This window comes from Acanthaster planci, linkage group LG15 (genome assembly GCF_054643075.1).
Source record: "Acanthaster planci isolate LZ-2023a linkage group LG15, COTS_SCS, whole genome shotgun sequence".
NCBI lineage: Eukaryota > Metazoa > Echinodermata > Asteroidea > Valvatida > Acanthasteridae > Acanthaster > Acanthaster planci.
In genome coordinates, this window is record NC_141791.1 from 8024669 (window position 1) to 8052111 (window position 27443).

The window sequence follows — 27443 nt, forward strand, 5'->3', positions numbered from 1 at the left end:
TTCTGTCATTTTAGTTACTGTGATATATGATATTCCTATTGTCAGATTACCAAGAAACCAAAGACTGCCAAAAATGTGAGTATACAATTACAATTTCAAACTTACATGTACATGTAGGCAAATTTTGGAAGTTAATGCGAAAAGTTCAGAGAGAATCAGTCACATATGGTAGGCACTGATTTCTATACCTACAGTGTATAACAGTCCTTATAACCTCGGAGATACATGTCTATGTACACACTGGTACTCTAGACCATTTTAAGTGAGTGGGGGTGCCATCATTACATATGCCAATGAACTTTCATGCAAAATGGGGTTATGGTAGACTGATTCCTTAACCTGACACATGACCTCGCCCGCCCTTTCCCCTTCTCCATTCTTGCTGACAGCACAATGAATTAATCAACTAAACTCACCAATGGGGGTGAGACAACAAAGCCCATGGAAGTGCAATGTACATGTTTCTGCTTTCATACAGTGAAGGAAGTGCTAGTATCCATCGAAAAAGGACAGCAATATAGACTGTTTGCCACTTCACTTCTTTATAATCTGTCTTTTCAAGCAGTTTGCAACCAGTCTTTGTTGCTGTCTCAGAATAAAAGTCTAATTCAAGACAGCATCTCTCTATGAAGTTGTGACCTGCCACGTGATTGTGTGTCACAGGGCCATTTTTTTATTATTTTTGTTTCAGTGTGCATTAGGAAGAGCAAGCTGAGCTTTTTGCATTGCTTTATGCACTGCATTCTGATGAAAATGAACATTGTATACGTGATAAATGTCAATGGTTACTTTTGATTTCCATATTTCAAGATTCTTTTAAAAGCTTGTAACTCAAAAGTGGCTCTGCACTTTCACAAAGCAAGTCGAAGAGCAGGTCATATGTACATGTATGTATGCATGTACATTCACAGTTATGTTTTTTCTGACAACAAAAGACTCGAGTAGAAACATTTTCATCATTAGGAAATATACATGTACAAGTAACATTTCAATTAATGTCTGATTGAAGATGAGATATACATGTACATGTATTTACACTGATCAGTTTAATTCAGTACAAAACTCAAAACCCAGCAGACTTTTGGGTTGGTGTTATCTACATTGGCAGTTTTAGCTCATGATTTAATTAAGCTTTCCAAAATATTCCAAATGAAACACTGGGTCCTCTCTGAGCTACATGTACTTTAACCGTATAATTGGAAATACATGTAGATGTGCACTCTACTTGCACTTAGACTTGTCATTTTCTATCGGTGTTGTAGTACATGTACATGTACTTTAAAGTGAGTTCTGGGTTTGGTTTTGGGAAGCTTATCAACTGTCCCTTTGTTGAATGGCAAGCATTAAGTCAAAGTGAAGGTGTTGCACCACATTCCTGCATGCATGAGTCGAATCAGTGACTCATCTCAGGTCTGACTCAAGTCACACTTTCTAGTGACTTGACTCAAGTCCTGACAGGTAAATGACTTGGCTCGATGAGTCACTGTGAGAAAATGACTCGACCTAAATCCCTCATCAGAAGACTGGACATGAGGGAAAGCTCACAAGACTCAAGTCCTAATAAAGAAATTTTGCAAGAATAATATTTGCAACATTTGTCTAATGGTGCTGCTTTATCATGTTTGGGTCGTGTCGTGAATGCAGTGTCTAAAGAGCAGCTGTCAACATGTCATCCTTCCTCCATGGTGTAACAAACATGTACAAAATGTACATCATGTCATGGACTCCCACCTTGTGTTTCTGTAGTATGTAATGCTAACCCAGAACTGGACTTAAGGCACTTCTCAATTTGTGGTTTCATCATTATCACATTGACCTATTAAGATACAGATTTGTATAATGTAGTTATTTTCCTCAAATCAAACTATTTGAGCTTGTAAAACAGTGGTCTGTGACACTGAAAGTGCACATACATGTAGATGGTATCGTTTTTAATTTCATGAAGAGTAATAGGTGATGTCACCAAATGTAGTAGTCCAGATGTGAATCTAAAAGGGCCAGAAAATTACTTTCCTTTTGAGTTTGTTGTATTGTGTTCAGATACTTGTGACTCAAATTGACTTGACCTAAACATTTGACTCAACTACATACTGTGACTCAACTTCTGTACCTAATGACTCGACTCGACTCACATCACAAAATTTAGTGACTCGTTACAACTCTGGCATTATGGCGATAATGAAACATTGTCGGTAGAAGAGGCACTTAATGTGCATATGTACAAGCACAGAAACATTTCGGCAAAGCTTCAAATATTGCTGGCCACACCAGTGTGAGTTTCTAATTGTTACATTGGTTGTTTTTTTCTGTTAGCAGTCAAAGAAAGGCAAGAAATCTCAGGGCTTCCCATCCAATCTTGATGTTGACAAGTTTCTGTCAAGTCTCCAGTATGCAGAATGAAGAGATACAGGATTATTCACAAAGCTAAGTTTGTCAGAATTTGTTCAGAGTTCCTTTTTACTTTTATTTACTATATTAAAATGTAACATCAGATTAAATCATTTTGAATGAAAATGTGGTTATAGAATAAATTGGCATGTTCCTTTAAAGTTGTGTATTTATATTTAGAGAAAAATGATATGGTACATGTATTACAGTTCTAAGCCTGATCATGCACCTGGATTGGTCTGTAATAAATGAAGTGTCATGTCCAATCTGTATCCAACTGCTAGCCCTGTGTTAACAGGTCTTGTCCATTGTAGCTGGCTGACAGTCTACCAGCACTGTTGTTTTACCCATTTACCATGTTTTGTGTGTATCACTGGGTTTTAAATTGTTTACTAATATGACTCATTGTTTCATGTGAATATTCATATTCAGAATTTGGTAGCAAAGACTAACAGCAGTCCATTGATATCCCAAAGAAGTATCTGTTTGGGGTTAGAAATAAACGTTTATTCCTCCAGTTGTAATCATGGTGAGATTTTTGTAAAGATAATTTAGATGAATGTTTGATTCACTCATCACCCAAAAGGCTTTGACATAACCAAAGTCAAACCTCGGCTAGTCAGATTGCATCATCAGAATTTGGTTGCAAGTTCCACACAATGCACACAAATTTAAAGCTGCAATTAGATTGGGCAGGTTATGACTTAAAATTCACAGCCCATCTTGGATTAAGTATGAGCCATTATCATAGGGCGGGGTATGTACATGTATGTTTATTGCTATGCAGCAAGCCACAGTTCAGTGGCTAGTGGCATAATGGAGCCATCACTATCGGTCCTAAAAATCAACTTCACATTCATTGCTACATTGCTCAGCATACCAATTTGTGTGTGAGGAGATTTTAGTCAACTCTCATTACATGTGTAAAGAACAGTTATAACAATTTAAGAATTGCTGTTGAGAATCCACTTTCTTGAATTTTCATGTTTTTCAGTTTTTCCCACACCTAAGAACAAATTTCTGGTTATTTTGGTTGATACCTGAAACTTATTGATAACAAGAGTTAACTATATTATACATAGGTATTTACCATTAGACTACAGTGTAGATGGTTGTTTAAAAAAAGCACAAGGTAAAATTAATGAACATAATCAAGAAAATGTGACTTTTCTTTGTACTTCATCATCTAAAAAGGTATTTATGAATGGGGATAAAATGGTGATGGTTGGTTTTGCATTGAATCCAACTTATAGTACCACACTTTCAAAATCAGCTGAGGGCCTGGCAACAATAGCAGACCTTACCATCTAAGCCCCTACAGGTAGCTGTTTTGAAAGATATTACATGTTGTCAATTCCCTTATTAAAGTGATCAATGCTTGCCAGTGCACCCCCCCCACGGCCTACCATGCTTGTGCATTACATGTGACAGCCAGCCGTGAGGTCTCCGTAATCTTCAGCTTTGTGTGCAACATAACCTCTTAAACTGAAGAGACTTTCACTCTGCAGAAGTACCTCATTTGCACCAACATTTCTTTATGCCATTTCAGTTTTATTAAAAGCTATGCTTCTAATAAACTCTGGAAATTCACAATGTATGGTGTCTATAGTTCCAATAAAACCTTTGAGTTGTGGAACTACTTTACATGCATTTTGTTCCTTTAAGACGTGTGTGGTAACAACCATGTTTTGAATAAAGTAATGACAGGTTATAAAATGGGCGAGTATTTTTGCGTTATGTGTGACATTTAATTAGAGATAAAAATAAACGATGTTGTATCAGCTCTGTTCTAAATTCACTGCAAATATCTTTTATCAGGTTTCAAGTTTGTAGAAGGACTATTTAAATCTTACTGAACAGTTAAAAAAGTCTTGGTGTTTTTTAGCCAATGGTGGTCACCGAAAAAAAAAAACCTGGAAGGTAGCAAATGAAGAAATGTCTACACAGCCATTACACTGGAGCACATTATCTCAGCTCAATTTACTGAATATTTGGAGGGAGGTAGGGGAAACAAATATGAGTCTGTGAGAACCTATTGGAATGTTTCATGAATGCTTGTTTTCTAAGCAATGTCACAATGGATTGGTGAGGGGGGCTGAAGTCTACTCCACACTGCAGCATTAAATTTTCCCACTTACCGGTATGTACTAAAAGGAAGGTGTCAATATGACAAGCTAACAAAAGCTTCAATGAGGATTTTCTTGTCACCATTTGCTCATGACTAGTGTTTAACATTAAAAGCTATGTTTAAAATGTTTGCATGCAATATTTCTTTGGACTATGCCAATGTATGTTTCCATTATAAGGATGTCTTTGCTAATGCCTGTATGAACAAAACTGCCAAGAAACGCCTACAACCCTGCATTTAAAATGCGACAAAAATGACAATTTCAGATTTCTTCAAAACCTGCACAGTCTTAAGTTTTAACAGATTACAGTACGCTTTCTCTTTTTATTCTAACACTACACAATTTGACAGCATTATTAACTACTTCACACCAGGCCCATTTATCCATGTTTATTTTGCTGAGCCAGATAATTTTTCATTTTTTTTGTTATCAAAATTCTTGAATTCTTTTTTAATTCCAACACTACACAATTTGACAGCATTATTAACCACTTTGCACCAGGCCCATTATCCATTTTGCTGGGCCAGGTAATTTTTCACTTTTTTGTTTTCGAAATTCTTGAAAAAATTCACATCTTCATTTTCTGGACGCTTACACCCACATGAATGACTGTCTGGTGGCTACTCTAATCTGACAGACAACATCTATTGACCCCCTAGTATTTCAGCCAGGCCTGCCGCCTTGTAAAGAGAGCCCAGATTGTGCGGTGGTGCTTAATTTTCTTTTATTCCCGATACTGGCCCAGTGCACTGCTGACGTCTTTTCAAATGCAGCCTGACTAGTGTGCAGCGGTTTTGTATCACTCATCGCTGGAGTGCTTTTGTCCTCGGTCATAACCCGCTCACAATGAATGCCACAAACAGTGGTATACTGTCTCAAAATAATGATGGATTACCTCCGCAGTTGACAACTGAAAAAATGTTGGCTATTCCCAGTAGCTCGGTCTTTTGTTCAGAGTACGGTCTTTTGTTACAAGGCCCAATTCCCCTGGTCCGATTTCAGGCACCCCGTCTGTGCAGATAAAGTAAACGTCTCCAAAACCAAGCTCCTCAGCAGCGAGTGGTTAATTCACCACATCACCAGGATTATTCTTGAAGGCAACTGTACAATTAAATTTTACAAAATAATTTTTGAAGAAATTAAACGATCTATCCTAGCGTATAGTGGCATCTTGCAAAGAACAAGTGACTTTCCCTAGGTCCGTCATGACAGCACAATCCTTCCATTGGGCAATATTGTCGGATGATGTTTTGAGATCGACCTAAAAGACAAAAAGACATTCATTTTGTTACTTAAAACTTTGGCAAAGTTCTGAAGCTTAAGCCATGTATCATTTGTTGCACTTTGCCCCTCCATGCAAGTTTATCTACAGGAACTTTACTTTTCACCACTTCTCTATAATGCTCGGTTACTTATATCTTGTATTGATTGCAGGAATTTCTGTTTGTCAACCTTTGGTCAATTTATAAGGAAAACTTGTACCTAAGCCATATTTTTTATGATCAAGCATGTAGATATATCTTCATCCACAAATAATTTGGCAGGGATTTCAGTGCTATTTTCTCCAAGAGGCTCACCTGTATTTTCTCAAAAACCTTTTTCTTGGGTTTCAGTTCATCATCTGGCTTGCCTGATTCATAGCCTTGAATGAATACACGCTGTCCAGGAACACTGCCCTCTGGAGGGCAAAGAGGTTCGATCTGTTTGGGATCTTCACTGAAAGCAAAAGTGGACACTATTACAGCACTATCGAATATTTCCACAGTTCTCACTGCATGGCTACTGAGCCAACTAGTTCCCACGCAATGTGCAATGGCAAGTTGTCCTACATACGTAGGTATTTACAGCAGCGTGGCTTTACATGACTGGGTTTAACCTTCCCCTTAATCATCACTGTTTTGAGAAATATACAAGGATGGAATGTAAACTACACTTTTTAGGTGTTATTTGTTAATTGAAACATGACAAACTGTCAAGGGACAACATTTGCAATAGTGTCTGGTGTGCTGACAAGCTCATCTTTCCCTACAAGAACTACAATGCAGTCTTGCTGTTGCAATTTTCAGTTTTGTTAAACCTGGCCTGTCAAATGCAATTCTCACATCTTTAAAATCCTGTCTCTATGGCTGGCAATACTCACGGTGATCATTTTACATTCGTGATCCAATCCAACTCAATCTAATTTACATTTATGACTACTACTTAGTTTAGGTGAAAATCACAGGAAGAATGGCACTGTGAGACTCGCAATGTAAGATTCTTAAGGCACTAGTTAAGAGTAGGTCGGAAATGTCAGTGATGATGTACTACTAAGGAAAATACAGTCCCATGCCACATCATTGGTACCTGGAATTTTGAACCTAGACTACAAATTGTAGGGGTTAAAAGTCACAGCAGTGAGTAAATGGTATAAAGCCATAATGGATGTGTAAAGTAGAAGGAAAAAGGAATGAAATTACTAACCGACATCCACACATGACCATGGCTTGGGACTCGATGCCTCGCATCTTCTGTGGCTTGAGATTACATAGCATGACAACCATTCTATCCCTCATGGCTTCCAGAGGTACCATACCAGCCAAGCCACTGATCACTGTGCGTGGTTTCTCTTCACCAACATCAATTTGTTCCACATAGAGGCTTTCAGCATCTGGATGCTAGAGGAAAGGATAAAGATAACATAGTTTAAGGTGGGGTTTTACTAAGAGAAATAATAGTGCCTTCACTGTGACATCCACCGGCACCATAACAAAAGTAGAGAACCAAACCATTTCCTGCCGGGGTACCCGGTTTTGGGCACATAGGCTTTTTTTTTTAACCGGACAAAAGAACTGGGCCTTATAACAAAAACGTACTTGGAACAAAAGACCAAGCTGCTGGGAATTGCTAACATCATCGTTTTGAAAGAATATACCACTGTTTGTGGCATTCGGCAAGAGCGGATTACCACTGGGAACAAAAGCACTCCAGTAATGAGCGATACAATACTGCTGCACACTAATCTGGCCTATATTGAAAAGACGCTAGTCGTACACTGTCCCAGTTTCGGGACCAAAAGAAACTTATGTAACACTGTACCATCTGGGCTCTTTTTACCAGACGGCAGGCCTGGCTGATATACTCGGGCATCATGATGTTGTCTTTTACGTTAGAGTAGCCACCAGACAGTCATTCGTGTGGGCGTAAAGGTCCAGTCAATGTACTTATGATTTTTTGAAAGAATTTTGAAAACGGAAATTCTTTAAAATCCCCCGGTTTTATGTCATGCAACTTCAAATTAAAGCCGACAGTAAGTGGTCAATAGGACTTTTTGTCTGGTACTTTAGTTCTTAAATCTAGAAAAAGACTTATCACCGAACACATATCAAAACCATCTATTTTTATGCCAACAATACATGTATACATGTAATGATAGAATCAATACTCTAATTATAACTGAATTCCTACCATTTCAGCAGATATGACCTTGCCTACTCGTAGATCAAGTCTGGAGGGAATGATCTCATCATCAGCTGTGGCTCCTTGGCCTTGCTTTCCTCCTTGTTCTGAAATAGCAGCAGGAAGTATGAATGATTGGCAGAGTTCTCATAAAAATATCATCTGCATATTACTGCACACAAAGAAAATCTGATTGGTATAATGCAAAACTTACTCTTTTTGGAAGCTGGTGGGTATGCAGCGTTGGTGAGTTTCTTTAGTTCTGGCGTCTCAAATGCTTTCCTGATTGGCTCCATTAAATGATTTAGTTCTCTGACAACAGCAGCTTTCAGATCGCCTGGGTGAATTTCCTGTCAAAGAAGACCAACAATAAATGAGGGGTTAATGACAAAAACATTTAGCCAAGCATTTGGGCAGCTGTAACTTTATTGGTAAGTTACTTCTTATAATTTGACAAATAAAAACCAATCACACGTAAAAGCCACAATGTACCTCCTTAGCAAATGCTTGTTCCAGTGTTTCATAATCAAGGTAGGTCACATTGCCACCAAACTTCTCATTTCTCTCAATAAGAAATTCTGAAACAAAAGCATTTGAAGAGAAAAGTCAATTTTGTACATGTACAATGTGCTCAGTACATTGAGTAGTTAAGCATCATTCATCTTCTCAAGAAAGAATAGATTTGCACAAAAGATGGCATCAAAATTACACTGGAAAATGCATAATTAAGACAATGACGGATAAATTATATTCTATCGTTAACTGCCGTGGTTTTAAGTAACAATTTCCAAGCTATGCTGGTTTCATCCGATAAATAAAATTAAACCTAGGTTTTTACCTCCGTCAGACAATGGCAAGAGAACGTGCTTGACGAAAGCCAGTACACCATTGGCCGTGATGTTCCCAGGTTCACAGAATGCCTTTTTGATCTTTTTCCTCAATGATTCCAATGAGTCCAGCAAATCTATCTTTGAATCCTGTAACAACACATGAAACTTCGTGTGAAGTTCATTTTGATTTCTAGACTCAGATTATTCAACAATATGAACTGTCTAAAATCTTTAAATATATGAAAGTTTTACCACCAATTTAATAGTATTATTTTTGAAATAGACTGAACTTGGGAGATACATCTTACGTATATTAGAATGTACATGCAGCGACACTTCTCTCATTCGAATTTGAATCTTTTTGCAGTAGTATACAGCTAAGGGTAAGCCATGGAGATATGGCCCATCAGTGACTCGTATCCTCTTGATAATAATTACTGATTGCAATTGATTTATTTGATTAATTAAAGAAAGTGCACAGAACTGTAGAATCCCAGGTAGATCGTATTCTTTTTTCTTTATTTTCACATTGCGTTCGGCATAAGACTGCCAAAACCTAACCCTCTATTTGTTGTATGTCAAGTATTTTTCTAGTTTAAGGCTAAGCCATTTAAGAGTAACTCGACTACAACAGTGCTATTCTCAGTGATAGCTACATTCCAATGCACAGGTAACAATTCTTTAGGTTGACTTCATGAAGTACAAACCTTGCACAATGCAACAATATGCAGCAGATATCAAGCCAATGGTATAACTAAAGGAGACATGGTATGGCCCCGAAACATGTGACCTGTGCTTCCCTCTCCCTTAGCGCCCTTCAACTCACAACTTGGAAAGGATAAAGCTCTGTACAGTTCTATAATGTCACTAGATGCAATCAGTGCTCCTCCAGAAACTGAAGTGCTGAAATTTCCCTTCCCAATAACACCCTAGTTATACCAATTGCTCAAGTAGTTGAATGCTGCTAATAATCAACATTGTGGCACTGTCAAGCACCGATGTTGGTGTCCATGAAACACAATGCAACAAAATTCCAGCTTGTATTTCTTTGCATTCAGATTTCAAGCATTTAACAAGGCAACCGCAGAAAGCAGGGTGGGAATTGGGGATACAGGCAGATGTACTTTAACCACCACCAACCTCATCTGACGAGCTCATCTTGGTCCCTGTTAGACCTGGGACCATTGGATTCATCAGATGGATCCTCTTAGCATAGCCTAATGCTGGCAGACTCTTCTCAGCAAAGGTGAAGATCTTACGTTGATCCACACCCCCAAACTGACAATCCACTTTGAGGTATTCCTCATCTAGAGCTTGTAGTCCAGGATAGAGGAGACCACTCAAGAGTGGATGCTCAACTTGTTTGACAACCTCTGCACCTGCTTTCCTGGCATCATGCTGTAAATATAAAGGTTGGAATATTACAAGTCCTACCAATAATTCAGGTTTGAGCTGTCCTGAAGAAGAACGTGTTTTTGAGTGGCATGCAAACACTGAAATATACATGTAAAACCACATTTAGAGAAATAACAACATGGAAATTAACATGTATAAAACTAGAGAGTTTTCATACTAAATAATGGCTCTCTTGTTCTTTACTGCTACTGGTATATGAACCGTGTGCAATATTCAACAGTTTTACTGAAGTGACACTGAAAAATACCAGTATTTCTAAAGAGCATGCATTCACAGAGGTATAAGGTTTAGAATAACCATACCTGTGTTACAACTGATGCCATTCTATACACATCCAGAGTGTATTCCCTTTGAAGAACAAAACATGCAGACATCAGACTAACAATATAATGCATTAAGTCTCCAAAAGTAGAACTGAAGTCAAAACCCATCCCCCCCGAGGAAAAAGTTGAGTTTTGATGAGTCTGAGTCAGGATCTACGGTCACAATGGCTGAGGCTGAGTTTGGTTGGAAAAATCTGCCTTAACCACTTGCTGCCGGGGAACCCCGTTTCGGGCACCATGGGTTTATATGCAGAGCTGGGGTGCCCAAAATGGGACAAAAGAGCTGGTCCGTGTAACAAAAGACTGTACTCGGAACACAAGACCTGCTGCTGGGAATTGCTATCTTTTTCAGTTTGCATTTTTCTAAGGTAATCTGTCGGATTAGCCCGCGGACAAAAGTGCTCCAAGGCCCCATTGATGAGCGACACAGCACCACTGCATGCTAATCCAGCCGCGTTTGAAAAGATGCCACTCGCATTCACGGGGAATGAAGGAAATTACACAACACCTCACAAATTCTGGGCTCTCTTTACAGGGCGGCAGGCCTGGCTAAAATACTCAGGAGTCAATGAAGGTTACGGGTCAGCTTAAGAGTAGCCACCAAAGAGTCATTTGTATGGGTGTAAACGTCCATTAAATGAAATGATGAAGTTTTAAAGATTTTTGAAAACTGAAAATCTTGAAAATGGCCTGTATGTGTGCAATGCATTTTAAAAGGACCCGGCAGCATGTGGTTAAGTTACCCCAGGTACAGACAGTCCACGTCTAACTCATAGTATTATTCTGCTTATATAAACATTTTTCTCAACACAGTATAGACCTTTTTCCCACACGTGACTAAATGCAAATAATACTACCACATGTGGACAGCCTTGGCTACAGGGATCACATAAATTCCTATGGGCAGCTTTAACCACGTGCAAGCACACGTGTGAATGCCGCATGCTTGACTGGTTTATCTTGAATACCTGTAGGTAGTGTACCATCACAACACTATGCACTCATTACCGTCACAACACATCATAGGTCCTGCACGATTTGTGACATCACTGGAAAAATGTCCATAATAAGAGGAAGTCTAACATTCAAGTCACTGATAAACATGAAAATACAGCCAGAACCGAGCATATGTTCTGACAACATTCCTACCTGCTTAGTTGGTAGTCTGTCCCTCGGACAAATTTTAGCTTTTCCAGTGGTACACCAATAGATGTCAGCATCGCTTTGATGATATGTTCATAATACTGTGTCCGAAGGCTCAGCAGTTCCCAAGGGGCTTTCATGTTATCCAAATAGGCATGAAGGTCAGCAATAAGGATTGTTACCTGTTGGGAAAAGAACAGCCAAACATGTTAAGGTTTGGATACTGGAGGAAAAGAGAGATGGTATTTGTTTCAGAACTCAGCTTCTCCAACTAGATAAGAGCCTAAGAGGCTTCAACACTGACAGTAAAATTTGCCACATTCTGTCCAACAAATTTCTGCTGCATATTATGCGTCTTAAGCTCTGACCCACACAGTGAGCAAATGTAGTTGTATTCGGTTGAGGTCTGAGGTGAATTAGAATACAACAAATTTATCATTGTCATGGTAATGATTGCAAAGTTCAGTGGATAGAGGGTATTGTGAACAGGGTGCGGCATGCAGTGAAAGTACAGAAATGCATCACTTCACGCTTGCTAGCAGCAACGACAACACATTCAATTTGTTCATATATTATTACATGTACTTTAGATTAAAGTCACTGTCGTGGAGAAATGTAGAGGAGCAAGCCTTTTAATTACTTGATCATTGCTTAGCTAGCCTGAAAGCGGTGGATTGCAAGTCAGGCATACGTTTCCACTTTTCCCAAACAATGAAAAGAGAGGTTTTTGTGGTTTTTCGTATCTGGTGGCCCCCAGAAGCAACAGATCATTGGGTCCCTCAATTGTAATCTTCATAAATAAGATGTACCGTATGAATATAAAAAAAAGAAAATGTTGCGATTAAGAATGTTTACACTAAGATTAGTGCACGTCATTGAAATCGGAATCCATGGAATGGCGTTTATCAGCAGCACCTGATAAATTCTATAATGTTGAATTATCAATGAAAGTAACGAAGGCTTATCATTTGTGCCAGGAACAGAAGTAGTTATCGGTATAATTAAAGGTGCTGGTTGCTGCAGCTCACACATCTATACCAAATGGATGCGCCGGGTGTGTTATTTTGGTCGATGATGGAATTAATTGATAAATATATTTTTGTGCAGGTTGTTAAAAAACCTAAGATTCAATAAGGGGCCAGACATTTCTGGGGTGAGAGTTGAACAAGTCCCTTGAGAAAACCTCCACATTTAATAAGCAAATAACCTCAGTGTTTACTAAATTCAATGAATGTTCCCCTTACCTTGCATCCTGCTCTCAGAAAATCTGCAACCTTGCTCATAGGCACAAAATAAGCGACATGAGGCCTGCCTGTCGTTGCTGTACCCCAGTAAATAGAGACATCCTTACCATCAGTCAAGAGTTGCTTCAATTTGTCTTCTCCTAGAACCTCCTGCATGGAGTTGTCAGCATAGACAAAGCAAAAGATCAGATCACTGGCATTGAGACTACACATCAAAAATAAATGACAAGTGTCTCATTGGAACTACAAGTTAATCTCCTGAGTCAGCGAATAATTTATTGGAAATTGTACCTGAAGATTTCTTGTTATCAGGTGAAATCTTTCATCCACACTTTTTCCTTCGGTTGCCATAACAACTGTTCAGATACTGCAGAAAGAAAAACAGTTGAAATAAATGTATAGTTAAATACATGTACCGGTGCATTTGTACCTGTTTATGCATTAGATATATATAGCATAACTACATGTACATTACATGTAAGGTCTGCTGTCAAGGTGCTGTGGCTTAAAGTTCAGTTCTGGAAATACTTGCAGACTGGTCTACACCACAGAACTGATCTCATGGCTTTCTCTAGTCTTGTGCTATGTAATGTACATATACAATGTACTGTTACACGCTGGTCACTTACAGTGTATGTTGCCATATCGTAACGTTAGTGTGAACCATATCTGACTTCTACGAACCCCTATCTTCCATGACTGTATGACTGCCAGGTTTTTTATTTCACCACCTACTGTCATGATTGTGAAGTGTGATTGGTTTTAACAGTGCATGTATAAATTAGGGACTTCGTGACTTTACGGTCATGGATGTTGGATATTTTGTCCCGATGCCATCACATTGCAAATATCAAATATCAAAGGCAGAAAGAATTCCGAACACGTACATGTATACTGACGCCGCATATTTTTCCATACCGTGACATGCAATGTACCGTACATGTATGTGTTGACCATCTGACTGAAAATACTGAAATTTATTATTTTTGGGGGGTGTGGTGGTATCCAGACATGCGGGCAGTGGATACAACTTCTATTCTCATGGCCTAAAATTTACAGAAAAAGTTTCATAAACAGATGCCACTTTAGAAATGGATTCACAAAAGTGGGCCTAGTTGCGCAAACAAAATGATTAAAATGGATGAGAAAATGTATGATCTGTTCTTAAACAGTATCATTTCTTTCAATATTCATCGAAGTCTCTCCTACAGTCTTCTGTGGATCAAGCGTCTTTTCTTCCACTTTAATCCTTTCGTTTGAGCAACTAGGCCTAAGGCCCAGGCCTACATGTACTTTCATTAGGCCTATTCCAATTTTATTATAAAATCCATTGTCAAGTGGTGTCAATTCACGCCATTAAAGAATGAAGCCTTGTTTGTGCCAGAGTTTCCAAACACATTCCAGCATGGCTGGGGTGAAGTGGAAATGGGGCAAAGCCAAGTGGTGTATACTTTAGGCATGGCGGGAGGAGGCAATCATGGCAATGGGGCGATGTGGCAAGGGGACAAAAGTGTTAGGGCCGAAATGACATGGGGCGAAGTGACCGACAGCCGGACCCGGAGCTACATGTACCTGTAGGCCAGCATTACCTCCAGAGCTGTGGGGTCCCCTGTCCACCGCGCTCATTCCTGGGAGCTGGGAAGACGTCGGACCCCACAATCCTGGGGTTGGCTCGTCCAAGTAAATCGCCTTCAATTTGGAAATGTTAAAAAAGGGTGATTTGTAGGGTCCACGTTACTCGGCCTTGGGTTAGCATGGTCAGGCTGGCATTTACATGAAGGACCTACGCCCCTAGGCCTACATCATGGGTGTTACTGTTACTTAGTGTTAGCATGCACGTGCTGCATGTTCACCCCGCACTGCCGGTGTATCAATTTACTTAATACATTGGGGCATCGCATGACAGGGGTAGCTATAATTCGCTCCTATCTCCTGTGATAGGGCTTCAAATTTTGATCAAAAGAGGCAGCAGTGGAGAGCCGTAGCCAGTGTTTGATACTTGTGCATGCTGTAGTCTCGCATGGAGACGCTGCACCGTGTGTTGCCAACATAAACCGTTGAAAATATTTCTTGTTGGGGTTTTCCTGAAGATATACCCCGCATATATATTTCCAATGGACGTTTGTAAATATGTCACACATGATAAAGCCAAAAGTGCAAAAGCTTTTTTTAAAAGAGATATTGAGCCATTTCATACAACAGCGTCATTAGGAGTATCGTTCCTTGATAGATCATAAACTGATTTTTATCGACATTATTAAACCACTAAATTCCACACTATTCGAATATCAACTGGACTTTTGGTTAAGTAATGTACATGTATTGCTGTGACAGAATAAAATCACAGCGAACCTGATTTTTAAGTTCGTGAATCTGGCTTTAGAAAACTTTTGCAAGCTACATACATGTACATGTAAAGACTATCTGGATGGCCTTTAGTTCAACGCATATTCATCATTCTTATGAAAACCTGACTGCAAGATAATTATCAAGATTTGTTTTGCACAACGAGAGGAAATAACCAATTTTCACTGCTCGAAAAAAGCTACTGGCAGTAAGCCTACTGCATATTTGATTACATACATGACATACATGTATGACCATTGACTCACAAAAGAATCCATCGAACGTCTTGTTTCCATCACAAAAGCTCACTGGCGTTCCAGTGTACGACCCTGACAATAGGCAAAACTAAGTTGAGGAAGTATATATACATCATGTATGTGCATCATGTGCATGGTTAGCAGGTTTAATACTGGTTATTACCCCCAGAACTGTGGGCGGACGTCGTACCCCATCGTGACAGTTCTGGAGGTTAACTGGTACGCTAGGCCTGGCCCTACAGGTTGACAAACACTAGAACTTCACTTGGGTGGCTCTATAAGTGGAGCGTTTAATCACTCGCCGTTACTGGTGGCGTTAGTAGTATTAGGCCTGGGCCTACATGTACCTCTTTTTCGAATTTTGGACTGGATAGGCTGATACAGTAGGCCGGCCTGGACACTAGAAAAAGAGGAATGTCGATACTAACGCTCCACTCAGTAGAGTTACACTTCCCTCGAAAATAAGAAGGCCTAGCACAGTCTTATACTTACAATTAGATTTATGGTGCAGTATAGAAACAGAAAAATTTCTGGAAATTTTATTGTAGGCCTAACGTCACAGCAGAACATCCACGTGTTCACAGCTCATCACGTTCTCTCCCCCTAGCCGGCTGGGAACATACGTACACGTACACGTACGAGTTGCTGTGACATTGCATCAGGCGTCGCTGTGGCTGGTATTTTTAACCGTGTGATTTCTAAAAGCCATTACAGACAACAGCCGTCGGCTGGCCTACCATTTCTACGGAGTGCCTGAGACCTGGGCCGTTTTCCGATACTCAAATTCGTCTCCTGTATCAGACTTCGTTCCCAAAACCAATCCCCGATTGTGGGCCTGAAGTGTTTGAATTAAATTCGATTACTGTAAATGTCGACTCGTCGAAATAAATTTTGCTGTCAAGTCGATCACGTTCACTTGTGAGTAGTTAGTTCACGCCTGCATGTTGTACACTTGATAACATAAATTATCTCACCAAGTCGACTTACTAGAATTAGGAAGTCGACTCACTTACATAGATTATCTTTTCAAGTCAACCTACCAGAATTAGGAAGTTGGATTGACTACATATTTTTTTTTTGCCAAGACGTCTTCCCACAATTATAAAGTAGACTTCACAACATAAATTATCTTGACAAGTTGACATCGCGAATTCCAAAAGCAGACTTGATGACATAAGTTATCTCGCCAATTCGTCTTACCAAATAAGCGAGTCGATTTAACTACATTAATAATATCGCCAATTCGACATAGGGAATTCCGAAAGTAGACTTGATGTCAAGAAATGTCTCGGCAAGTTGACTTACTCAAATTAGGAAGTCGACTTGACTACATCATTTATCTCGTTAAATCGACTAAATACGCTTTATAAGTCGACTAAGCAATATTATCTCGGTATTTAAACAAGTTGGATGGCACTTCCAGAGCTCCGTATAAACTAGTTCCACCTTGATAACTTTGATAGGGTGCTCAGAGAGAAGGGGAAGAGGGGGAAAGGCTGCATGAAAAGGTTGTAACTTCGGCTTTGTCTGAAAAAGGCTTCCAGAGGTAGGCCTACACCAACCGTGACGGTCTGGGCATCTCCAAATGAAGACCTATATGTATCTAGCTCTAGACAACTGGCAGAAATGCAGCTTTAAGAGCACATAAGTTGATGCAAAGTGGAAATATCACAGATATTTCGAGGAAGTTTGTTCCATATCATTGGTCCAGCATGGGAAACAAAAGAATTCCTCCCCAAAATTTATGAATTCTAGGCACTACCAGCAAGGGGATGAATAAGGGATGTCAAGAAATATGAATTTAAGTCATCATAAACAATTGCAACAATGTTCATTGAACATCATTCCCAAGTAGATTTTGCCAAACGTTTTTAATGATGTAACATGATCAAGCTTTTAAAAACATCTTATAAATAACTCTGAAGTGCTGGGGGCGCATGCCCCCAACAAATTCCCGATGCCCCCAGGTGCCCCCGCTCCCCCAAAAAACGGATGAATAGATATTGAATAAGGCGAACAAAAGCTTGCTCCCAAAAGCCACACCACTGAAAGCTGGAGCACCCCTCCCATATGATGCTGGTGCTCCTTGTGCCCCCTCAATAGTAAAATCCTAGCTATGCCACTGCATAGGCAGATTCGGGGGGGGGGGTTGTGGGGATCCAAATCCCCCCCCCCCTTTCATGAGAGGACTCTAATTTTTAACTGGAGATCGAGAGCAAACAGCATTTTTTAAATTTTTTGGTGATATTTTTGGATGAGGGGCCTCCTGATTTAAAACTGTACATGCTGGGATATTACTGTGGTTTTGTAAAATGTTAATCCAGCTTATGGGCAGCTTACACTGCCGGATGGCCACACGATCAATCGGCTAAAGCCATTAAGCCCGCCCACCATTGATTGAATGCTCTAATCCACCTGAGGAAGAATATTTTAAAGTTCCAGCATATATGTTGGCCCAACTTGGACTCCCAAATTTGGTTAATAACTGTAGGTTGCGCCAAAGATGATTTGATCTCACAGATCAGCTATGATGATAAGGCACGAAGCAGCAAATGTCAAAGCATTTCAAATTGTTCTCTGCCTCTTTTATTTGCTGCCGAGTACCATTTGCCTCCGTCCAGTATCGAAGTGATCAGTTTTGGCAACCACACATGCACTCTTCAGCATGAAAGGTCACCTGTAATTTTCAGGTTTAGGCAGAGGGGTACATAGCAACCTGAAATTCATGCTTTTTGTAACAAAATATGTGTCCTTGGTTGGACCTCCCCCCCTTTTGAAATAAGCTGGATCCGCCCCTGATTACATTTCAAATTCTTTGAACAGATGACTGCGAGCCTCATCCATTTTATTCACTCATCCAACCCCTTTCCCATCAGCCTGCATTTGCGGTCTGCTTCATAAAATGCATTAAACGGTGTCTGTATTGACATCAACTTCATTCTTTTCAACATATTTTCTTTATTACATGCACAATCCTTAAGGTCAACCAAACATTTTGCTAGTGATAAAAGTATAAAGTTAATAGGTTTCACAGATTTCAGATTTATTCACACCTGTACAAGGATCACTGCTTACAAAAATACAATTTCGACTAAAATCTAATTTAAACCTTTAATTATTGAATGAAACTGAATTAAAAGTTAATCTGCAGATTGTTTCCAGTCCTTTTCAAATGGCATCTTTGTTTCTTTTATATATTAAATTGACGTGTTGAAGTGAAGCACACAAAGTCATCCTGAAAGCTTGTCAAAATGGCATGACACTGTAAAAAAAAAAGGCTCAAGTAAACAAATTACAAGTTGACTTCAAAAATGTTAGCTACTGAATCATGAGAAACTCCCAGGAATATGTGAAAAATAAGAACAAAATCTGGTCCGTAACCTGTTTCTTTTTAGTCTCAGGGCCATAGGTTTCTACACCCCATGCAAATAACTGTCAGATTTTAACAATTCAAATACAGAGCACAGGAGTACAGACTCCCAAGTAGAATGCCCTTTCTTTGTGTTTGATTAGTCAAGTTCAATTGGTCAAGTCAAGTAGGAACATCTAGAAATCTACGGCCCGCCCTGACCTGATGTTTTCCTGTTGAGCCTTGTGGTCATCATGAACAAGACTCCAGATGACCGATCTTGCATCATAGGCCAACAATAGAAGGCACTGTTAAATCCGGCACAGTAAATCACCACCACTGACACCACTGGTCAGTGCTTGGTGCACAATCGTAACCATGCTACCAGTGATGTGAATGACTCTACCGGGTGAAATGGAGGCACAGCACCTTGGTCGTCAGCTGAACGGGACCAGTACCTCACATCAACAGAACACAATTTTGCAACTGCTGTAAACTGTATTTTTTTTATTAATTTTGCATATATTAGAATTAGATGATTGTGATTTGAAGTGATTTACATGAGATCCTTGCTATTTTCAGATTGAATCTGATCAGCAAGTTGGCTTTGAGATTTGGGAACTTGATTCAAAACTTTGGCATATACATGTACACGTACGTCTTTGGATTATTGCCGAGTTAATTTTACCCATTGTTCAGTATAGTCGACAATGTAAATTGAGAATGATGCTCTGAAGTGTAGTTGACAATGTAAATTGAGAGTGATGCTCTGAAGTTTGGTTGAGATTTAAGGGTTGAAGATTTTGAAGCTACACGTAGTTCACTATAGTCACAAATCTTTGAGATTATTTGTTATCAGAGCTTATTTCCATCATATTTGAAAGATAACCGGCTGTGCATTTTACCACTGGGATTCCTATGTCAATCCGTGGTACAACATTCTCTTGGAGACTCGAATTTGGGAAGTGATAATTAATTGGGATTAATTGGAAGTGGTATTTAAATTTCTCTTTTAATTGTGTATGTAGAACAGTTGTCCTTGGATAATTAATTGGAAGCAATAATTAAACTTTCTGTTTAATTGTATACACAGAACAGTTGTACTTGTAATCATTGGACTATTTGGAGTCTAATCTTTCTTTCCAGTCGCAGCTTCAATCCAATTAGCCTAACTGTGACAAATGTATCAAGAGCTTTAAAGACTTCTGTCTTCCCTAGGATTATAGTAATTTGTTTAAGACTGTATATTTTTGACTACATGTCATACATGACAACTACTTCCTCCACAGTAAACCTCTAATCTTTAGTGGTGGTGGATTCTTGCTGGTTCTCTCCTCATCAGTGGGGAGCTCATCTAGTCCAAGGTAGTCCATGATTAGGTGAACAAGAGTCTTGACCTGCTCACGGGTCACCCTCTCCTTCCATTCCTTGAACAAAAATGAAGCTAGCGAATTGGGCAGGTGAGCTAGGACTTGCTGAAAGGTATCATAGTTACGGTTCTGCTCAACAATGTTTAGCAACCAGTGGGAGAAAGCAGGCCACTTGTTAAGTTCCTGGAATAACAAAATGATACAAGCTTACTCCCTTGTAAAGAACCTCCATGAATCATTTAAAGTCTACAACTGTGAAGAATCCCAAAAAAACTCTCCCTGTAAGTTATCTTCCAAAGAGCATCAAGTCCATGCAGAGTGATAGCAGATGGTCTCAACCTTTTGCTCAAGTTTATATAGTATTCCAAAACATCGTAAACAGATGTTGAAGAACTTGGAAGGTAAGTTGACAGTGCGATGAACCATCCACAAGAAAAATTACAGAGGGAGAAAAGGCAAGTCCAACCCAAATGGCATTCAGTTTGTCTTCTCTGATACTTCAACTGATCTACTGGTACTTTGAGCAAAAACAACAAAACCAAACACATGTACCCATAAGGCCTTCCGCATGCACACTGAACACAGGATGCTTACCATAGCTTTGTTGATGTAGTTGCTATCTCCAGCATCACCAAAGAAATAGTTGATAGAGATGGACATCTCTACAGATGTCACCTGATGCCACCAGAAGGATGGGATGTACAACCTTGACACAAAGAGGAATTAAATTATGTGTAGTTATATAAATTCACTGATATTAAGTAACTTTAAAACTGCCATACAGCAGATAAGGAATGAATTCTAAAACAAGGACTACAACCTCACTCTGAATTAAATCATCTGCTGGAGTTAAAGTTAGTATTTGAACATGAAAAGTCATACCATTTCACAGGATGTGCAAATTTGCTTACTTACGTGTACATGTTTGAGACAGGAAAGCTTTACTCACATTTCTCCTGGGCCAAGTTCACCTTGATGGCATGTTGCTGCTACAAATGCTGGATGCTGCTCCAGGTCAGGGTCATCACAATTGACCTGGGCCTGAATTGTGCGACCTTTTGATCCCAATGGGTTTGGGTAGAGTGGCATGGGATTACAGCCATATAATCGGATCTTTTTCCTTCCAGTCAAGACAACCAGCAGTCCATCGTCAGGATCAAAGTGGCAATATTCTATGAATAAATAGAATTCAATTTTTTTGGGTACAAATCCTTTATTTGTGCTGTGTTTTTTAAAGCATGCTTGTGCATGTATAAAACCTGTTCTGTAAAACATTTCTACCATTTGTACTTCATGAACAGTTTTCACAATTATACATGTATGTTTGCTATGGAAGAAATGAATTCTTTTACACTCACTTAAACCCTAACACTCCTCAATCCTTCACCTGTTGGAGGACTGAGGAGTATTAAGATTAATGAACATTTAAATACATACATGTATTAAATTACTCTGTCATTCCATACATTTTATACTGTTATTCTATTAAACATGTTAAAGGTCTCCAAATTTATCATGCACACTCCTCAAGTCAACAGTGAACTTAATAGTCAAAGAGCACATCATTGTCTCTTGCAATGAATGGATGCCTACACGTACATGTACATTAAACTGTTTAAACTGTCCTTACCATAATGCCCCTTGACAGCTATCCATAGGTACGGTCCCATGTGGATCTTTCCAATGTAGTCTGGGATTGGGACATCAGCCTGAGTTATCAAATATGTCAACAAACGGATTAAATAAAACATTATTGTCAAATGGCACAGTATAGAAGCAGATGTTCCTGTTCTTTATAAATCCAGTTTTATGTAATTTGAAAATGCTACATTACTTTTCTCTCCCTTCAGAGAGAAGACGTTTTTACTACTCTGTTTCCCATTTTATTCTTAACATGAATAATCTTGATTTGAACAGATTACCACTATAGTTGTTCCAAAATTAAGAAATATTTCAATTCAACATTCAAACAATAACTTTTGCGAATTGAAGTGGTTCCCCTTAATTCTGTGTTGTACAAAACTCAATCATGCAACATGTCATGCATGTAGCCGCAAGTCTGCATGTAGCATAAACAGCCAACTAATCCATTGTAGAGCTCAAAATGCCCATGACGGGAATGAATCCAATGATTCCCATGTAAGTACTGATCCTATGCTTTCTGTGAGTGAACATTAGCAGCTGACTGACTGGTTTATCACCCCTCGATACTGATCATTATTAACAACCTCAACATGTATTTCACCAAATATTCTATATGAAGTCCCATTAGCGAGTCACAAGATCATCACTATCAACAAATGGTCAGAGTACCATTTATAAAATGACAACAAACAAGACAGCTCCTGTACATGTACATGTACATTACTTTCAGCTGCAAAATATATATATTCTTGTTTTTTAGCCTAGTCATGTAAAAACACTTCTGGTCGGGTAATATTTAGGCTACTGGTACATGTAAATATAGGTCTCCATACATAAATGTTGGCAAATCAATGCTCGAGATGGAACAGCATGGGGGAAGGTAAACTTGCCAACTATAAGCCACAACAAGTGAATACCTAATCCTGTAAAATGAAAATTCGGATGAACACTGTATTGTCTATGGTACCTCCAACTCAGGGAATGTGCTCTTGATGTTCTGCACAGCAAGGTAAGAGTTCCTGGCTCGTCTGTTGTCTTCTTCCAAGTCACTGATGTACTCTCCCAGTGTACTTTCACGGATGGTGTATGCTTTACCAATCTGTTTCACAAATAATATGAACTGGTTAAAAACCCAACAGAGCAGTCTGGTACAGTGCAGTGACTGCCAATTTATACATCTTGTGCGGGCACCTACATGTACTTGTACATGCTGTGCTGGTACACATATACATGTACATGAATAAAAGTACATGTAATTAATCAACATTTGGGGCAATAAACTCCATCGCACTGAACAGGAGACTTACACACAGTAATTTGAATATTGTACATTTAGTGTTCAAACTCATTCACACCAAAACTGCAATTTTGTTCTTTTATTAGCAGGAAAAAAGACTCACATTTAGTAAACAATGAATTCTCACAAATTATAACTATCCCTGGCTCCATCCTTTTAAGTTAAGGCCAGTAAAAGGTTTTCAACACAGGAAAGAGACTCTTTTCCAAGATGGCACTGGCATACATGTAGACGCCCCCATCATACAAAACTTTAACAAAGGAAAATATTTACTTCCACACAGTATCTTATATAAGTTTACAAGGTTACAGAAATATTGTTTCAAAGAAATATTTATTGCAACTACATGTACCGGTGCATTTGAAAACAATCACTATCATCAGTGCAATGCATACATGTACACTGAACAAACACGACAATGGGACACTTTAACTTGGCCAAAAAGGATAATTCAAAGGGGTGAGGTAAAACAACCGCCATCAAGTAAAGTCCACTCCTATTAGAAAATATTCAACTGTCAATAAGAATATGTCAAGGGTCAAAAGGACAAAACCAGGTACATGTGCATATACATTACTACATGTGCCGTGGTGTGCTAAAATGACTGTCATCACTACATGTACATGTATATGACAAGAATCTGATAAGATACTCTGGAAGTCACTCTGTAACATCAAACAGTCACATGTACATCTGTTACCTTGTAATTCTGTTTGCTGGTGTTCTGTCTGATGAAAGCTTTATTGTGTCCAGCTCTTTCTTTGAGTGACTGGAGGGTCCATGAAGCAGCTTGCCAATGACTTGCAACATCTGTAATGATCACTGGGGTACCTGTTGAACAAGCACAATTTGCTGACACTGTCATGAATGTTGAGATGTGTCAGTTGTTTCACTACTGTTCCATGATTGTCCAAGATCATTGGTCAGACTGTGTTAATTTGCATGTTCCATCACACATGACACATGTGTGTCAGTACAGCATACCTGCTATGGTTTCATCTGATCATGTCTTTAATGTTAAAAAACCAGTACTGCCCATCATATGAAAATGTTAAAAATGACGAGATGGAACATACATTGTAGCATCCTAGTTACATTTGAACCATGGAGGAATAAAAGGCCACAGGTATTGATCAGTGAACCAGTTCCAATATATGCTTTTGCAACTGACTGTGCGCTGTGACATGTTTGGAAGACTCGGCCATTTTATCATGAATCTTCATCTTTAAACTGCCTTCAAAAGTTTGTGATGGAATTCAGACAACTTCAATTTCAGACTTCATTTCGCTTGAATAAAAGTCCTCTAAAGCCACAAACATGACAAAGCACAAAAAGAAGTGAAATATCCTGCAATCAAATTTACCATACAAGTAAGGCAGTGCATAGGATTTGTAAGATCTCAAACACTGCACTGCACAATGAAATGTTGATGAAATTCTCAGTGTTGCATTGTTGAGGGGAAACACAAACTTGAAGGTAAATTTGCCCACTGCTAGTTCTACACAAAAGGCATGGAAAAAATGTATTTTTGAGGGCCATAATCGCTCTGCAGATGGACCTCGATTTAATTACACAAGCTACATGTACACTTTGTTGAAGATGAACAGCCTTTTTCTCCATTTTTCTCAAAGCAGTGAACCCGAAAAATGAAACAAGTCCATGGAATGATACAAACCCAAAATCATAAACCTCAAAATCAGCAAATGTTGACAAATTGCAGTACAAGCAATATACCACCTTGAAAACTATAAACTGATAAAAAGATAATTTTATGATTTTTTTTGGGGGGGGCACATGTATGTAGATAGGAAAGAAAAACACAGAAAAGACTGGGGATTAAAACTGTACCCTGATTTTCTACCAGGGCTGTTGTCATGACCACTAAGTGATAAGCCACATGATCACTTGGCTGTGGAAGGTGAATAATATATAGAAAGACTTCCATATCCAGCCACCACTTGAAACTACCAAAAAGTGTAAATCTGATTTTTAAAATGTATGGTAGGAGTGAAGTTTTCTTTGAAACTACTCTGCAAACTTTCTGTTATGGCCCATAAAAATAGGCCTACATGAACATGTAGCCTTTGTTCATGAGATCTAATTTGGGGGCCAGATATAAAATATTTCCTTAAACTCTGACTGCTATCAAATTAATCAAAGCTGCATGAAAAGGGAAGACTCCCATAACAGACATCACTCCTTTTTCCCTGCAGTGGTACAGTACCTACATGTATATCCAGTTGCAGATGGATGGCAGCATTTTTAATCTACAGACGCAAAAGTCAAAGACAAGGACTTTGTGCATGCTGCTGCAGGGCCTTCTCTGTGCAGATGGCTGCTGCCTCATTGCCCACACACTGGAAGATGCTCTGAGAATCATTGATTACTTCGCCAGGGCCATCATCTGATACACATGACCATCAGTATCAGGAGGACTGAGGTACAACACTGACCTCATCCAGGCACATCTACTTCCAACCCTATAATCACCATCAATGGTGAACCATTTAAGGCTGTGGAAAAGTTTTGCTACCTCAGTGAAACTTCTTCTCAAAATGCCAAGATCAATGGGGAAGTGACAGCAGCAAGAACAGGGTCATGTGGGTGTCTACAGCATCGTCTGTGGTCAAAACGTGGTGTATGGTTGAGCACCAAAACTACACTGCACTGTGGTTTAATCCATGCTCATTTATAGCAGCAAAATCATCATTTACCACCACACGAAGAAGTTGGAACAATTCCACATGCAGTGCCTCAAAAAGATTGGTGGTGTCATCTAGCAGGGCAAGATTCCCAACATCAAGTCTTTGCAATCATGCAACACCATTAGAATCGAGTCCGTTATTACATGTTACATGTATGTGTGCACATGCAGCTCTACAGTGGACCGGGCATGTGTTTTATTAATAAATTTTTAGTTTACATGTACCTATTGGCTAAATTTTCAATTTTATTTTGATCTGAATTTCTAATTTTTTTACGTGCAATAAATATTTTTCTTACAACATACCGGGTTGTGCGTCGTAATTGGGTACCTGGGTGGAGGTTATCACGAAATACAAGAATGTATTAACTATGAAGAACTTGAACATCAACCCCAGAATATCCCCAGAACTGTGGGGTCCAACGTCCACCCCGGACTCCACAGTTCTGGGGGTATATACAGTGTGTACTAGGTACATGTACATGTAAACCCAATCAATCAGTCAATCTTGTTTATTTTCCACATAACAATACAGTAAATATCACAGATTTACAGCAATAAATGTGGGTGGCCTCCTCTAAAAAGCAGAGCTTGTCTAGTATAGTGGCCCCCAGAAATTAAGTTAAATAACTACAAGTAGTAAGTACAAGCGCATACTGTACAACACTGTTACATGTATACATGTACATGTATGATGTACATGTATACATGTATGCATGTACATGTACATGTAAAGATAACAGAAATCACAAGGGACAAAACACAACCACTAAAACCTGTTAATGAATAATTAATTTACAGGTAATTATTCCGTAAGTGATTTTTATATTTGCGTTTGAATAAATAAGGATAGACTGCAAATATTTTTGAACAAGAAACCCAGTGAGTTCCATAGTTTAGGGGCTTCATGCGTAACTACATGTAGCAGCAAGGTTAGTACGTGAAGAAATGTAGTGGTGGTCTGAACATTGTCTAGTAAGCAGGGATGAATATTTACATTTCTTGAGAACATTGCGCAAATAGATTTCAGGAGTTGGAAGTAGGAAGTTAACAGATGCATTAACGTAGCTACATCACACGTACATGATGTAGTCATCAGTAAATATCACCAATTTTCATCATTGTGTATTTATTTTTAAAAAGAGGATCACAAATTTACAATGTTCATAAAACGTTGCTGAATTAATTAATCCACACATGACTTTATCAATTATCGCTGAATTTGTCAATAGGTCTAGGAGTTTCAGGATTGATTTCCAACATTAGCAATACTGATTAGGCCTAGGCTTGTAAAGTGTCAGCCCACCTCTCCTGAAATATTCTGCATTGAATGTATCAGCTGTCAGATCAGTCACCCTTGGAATTTCCACAACTCTCTGTTCCCCTGCCATAATACCACGTAGGCGTAGCTACATGTACTAAAATGATTAGAAGGGATATTCCCTAGCTGTCTTTCCAGATTTTGTGGGTTTTTTCTTCCGATACTCCACGGACATTGCCTCCGACAGTCGTCGCACGTATCTGAGGAGTTGCACGTACACGTACATGTACTGTACATGTACATG

General features: G+C 39.1%; 3 protein-coding genes across 8 annotated transcripts in view; 1 reads left to right on the forward strand and 2 right to left on the reverse strand.

The window, feature by feature from the left end:
* LOC110986668 (uncharacterized) overlaps positions 1-4114 on the forward strand; it is a 20250-nt gene extending 16136 nt beyond the window's left edge. For 2 of the 3 annotated variants that reach the window (XM_022248725.2, XM_022248724.2), the window contains exons 13-14: positions 46-75; positions 2314-4114. In XM_022248725.2, the coding sequence (XP_022104417.2) occupies positions 46-75; positions 2314-2400 (117 nt within the window). In that variant the 3' untranslated portion in view covers positions 2401-4114. The remainder of the gene's footprint in view (positions 1-45; positions 76-2313) is intronic. The other variant, XM_022248726.2, reaches the window with a different exon arrangement.
* yars1 (tyrosyl-tRNA synthetase 1) lies at positions 3919-16189 on the reverse strand. 3 transcript variants are annotated; one of them, XM_022248732.2, is made up of 14 exons: positions 16007-16189; positions 14501-14600; positions 13203-13278; positions 12912-13061; positions 11674-11849; positions 10504-10549; positions 9926-10183; positions 8794-8932; positions 8448-8533; positions 8170-8305; positions 7965-8062; positions 6981-7174; positions 6095-6233; positions 3919-5778 (listed from the first exon to the last, which is right to left on the reverse strand). In XM_022248732.2, exons 3-14 carry the CDS (start codon positions 13260-13262, stop codon positions 5671-5673), a joined length of 1590 nt encoding a protein of 529 aa, XP_022104424.1. In that variant the 5' UTR covers positions 13263-13278; positions 14501-14600; positions 16007-16189; the 3' UTR covers positions 3919-5670. The 3 variants fall into 3 exon arrangements, with proteins under 3 accessions (XP_022104424.1, XP_022104423.1, XP_022104426.1); XM_022248731.2 differs by lacking the exon at positions 14501-14600; XM_022248734.2 differs by lacking the exons at positions 14501-14600; positions 16007-16189 and adding an exon at positions 15524-15542.
* A 2259-nt stretch (positions 16190-18448) lies between these two features.
* On the reverse strand, positions 18449-27443 carry LOC110986678 (bifunctional peptidase and arginyl-hydroxylase JMJD5-like). 2 transcript variants are annotated; one of them, XM_022248776.2, is made up of 7 exons: positions 27185-27443; positions 23875-24005; positions 22845-22976; positions 21864-21942; positions 21183-21405; positions 20828-20939; positions 18449-20290 (listed from the first exon to the last, which is right to left on the reverse strand). In XM_022248776.2, the coding sequence occupies exons 1-7, from the start codon at positions 27267-27269 to the stop codon at positions 20138-20140; spliced, it is 915 nt and encodes a 304-aa protein (XP_022104468.2). In that variant the 5' UTR covers positions 27270-27443; the 3' UTR covers positions 18449-20137. The 2 variants fall into 2 exon arrangements, with proteins under 2 accessions (XP_022104468.2, XP_022104467.2); XM_022248775.2 differs by having other exon boundaries at positions 18449-20416; positions 27185-27442.

Coding starts and splice junctions, on each gene's coding strand:
- yars1 (XM_022248731.2), bottom strand. CDS start 13,262: ATGGCAACCGAAGGAAAAAGTGTGGATGAAAGATTTCACCTGATAACA. Junction 8,306..8,447: donor AACAAGCATTTGCTAAGGAG/GTACATTGTGGC, acceptor CTTCTTTGACAG/GAAATTCACCCAGGCGATCT. Junction 6,234..6,980: donor ATGGTCATGTGTGGATGTCG/GTTAGTAATTTC, acceptor TTTTGCTTTCAG/TGAAGATCCCAAACAGATCG.
- LOC110986678 (XM_022248775.2), bottom strand. CDS start 27,269: ATGGCAGGGGAACAGAGAGTTGTGGAAATTCCAAGGGTGACTGATCTG. Junction 24,006..27,184: donor TGCAGAATATTTCAGGAGAG/GTGGGCTGACAC, acceptor CTTGTTCAACAG/GTACCCCAGTGATCATTACA. Junction 21,406..21,863: donor AGCTGTCAAGGGGCATTATG/GTAAGGACAGTT, acceptor ATTTATTCATAG/AATATTGCCACTTTGATCCT.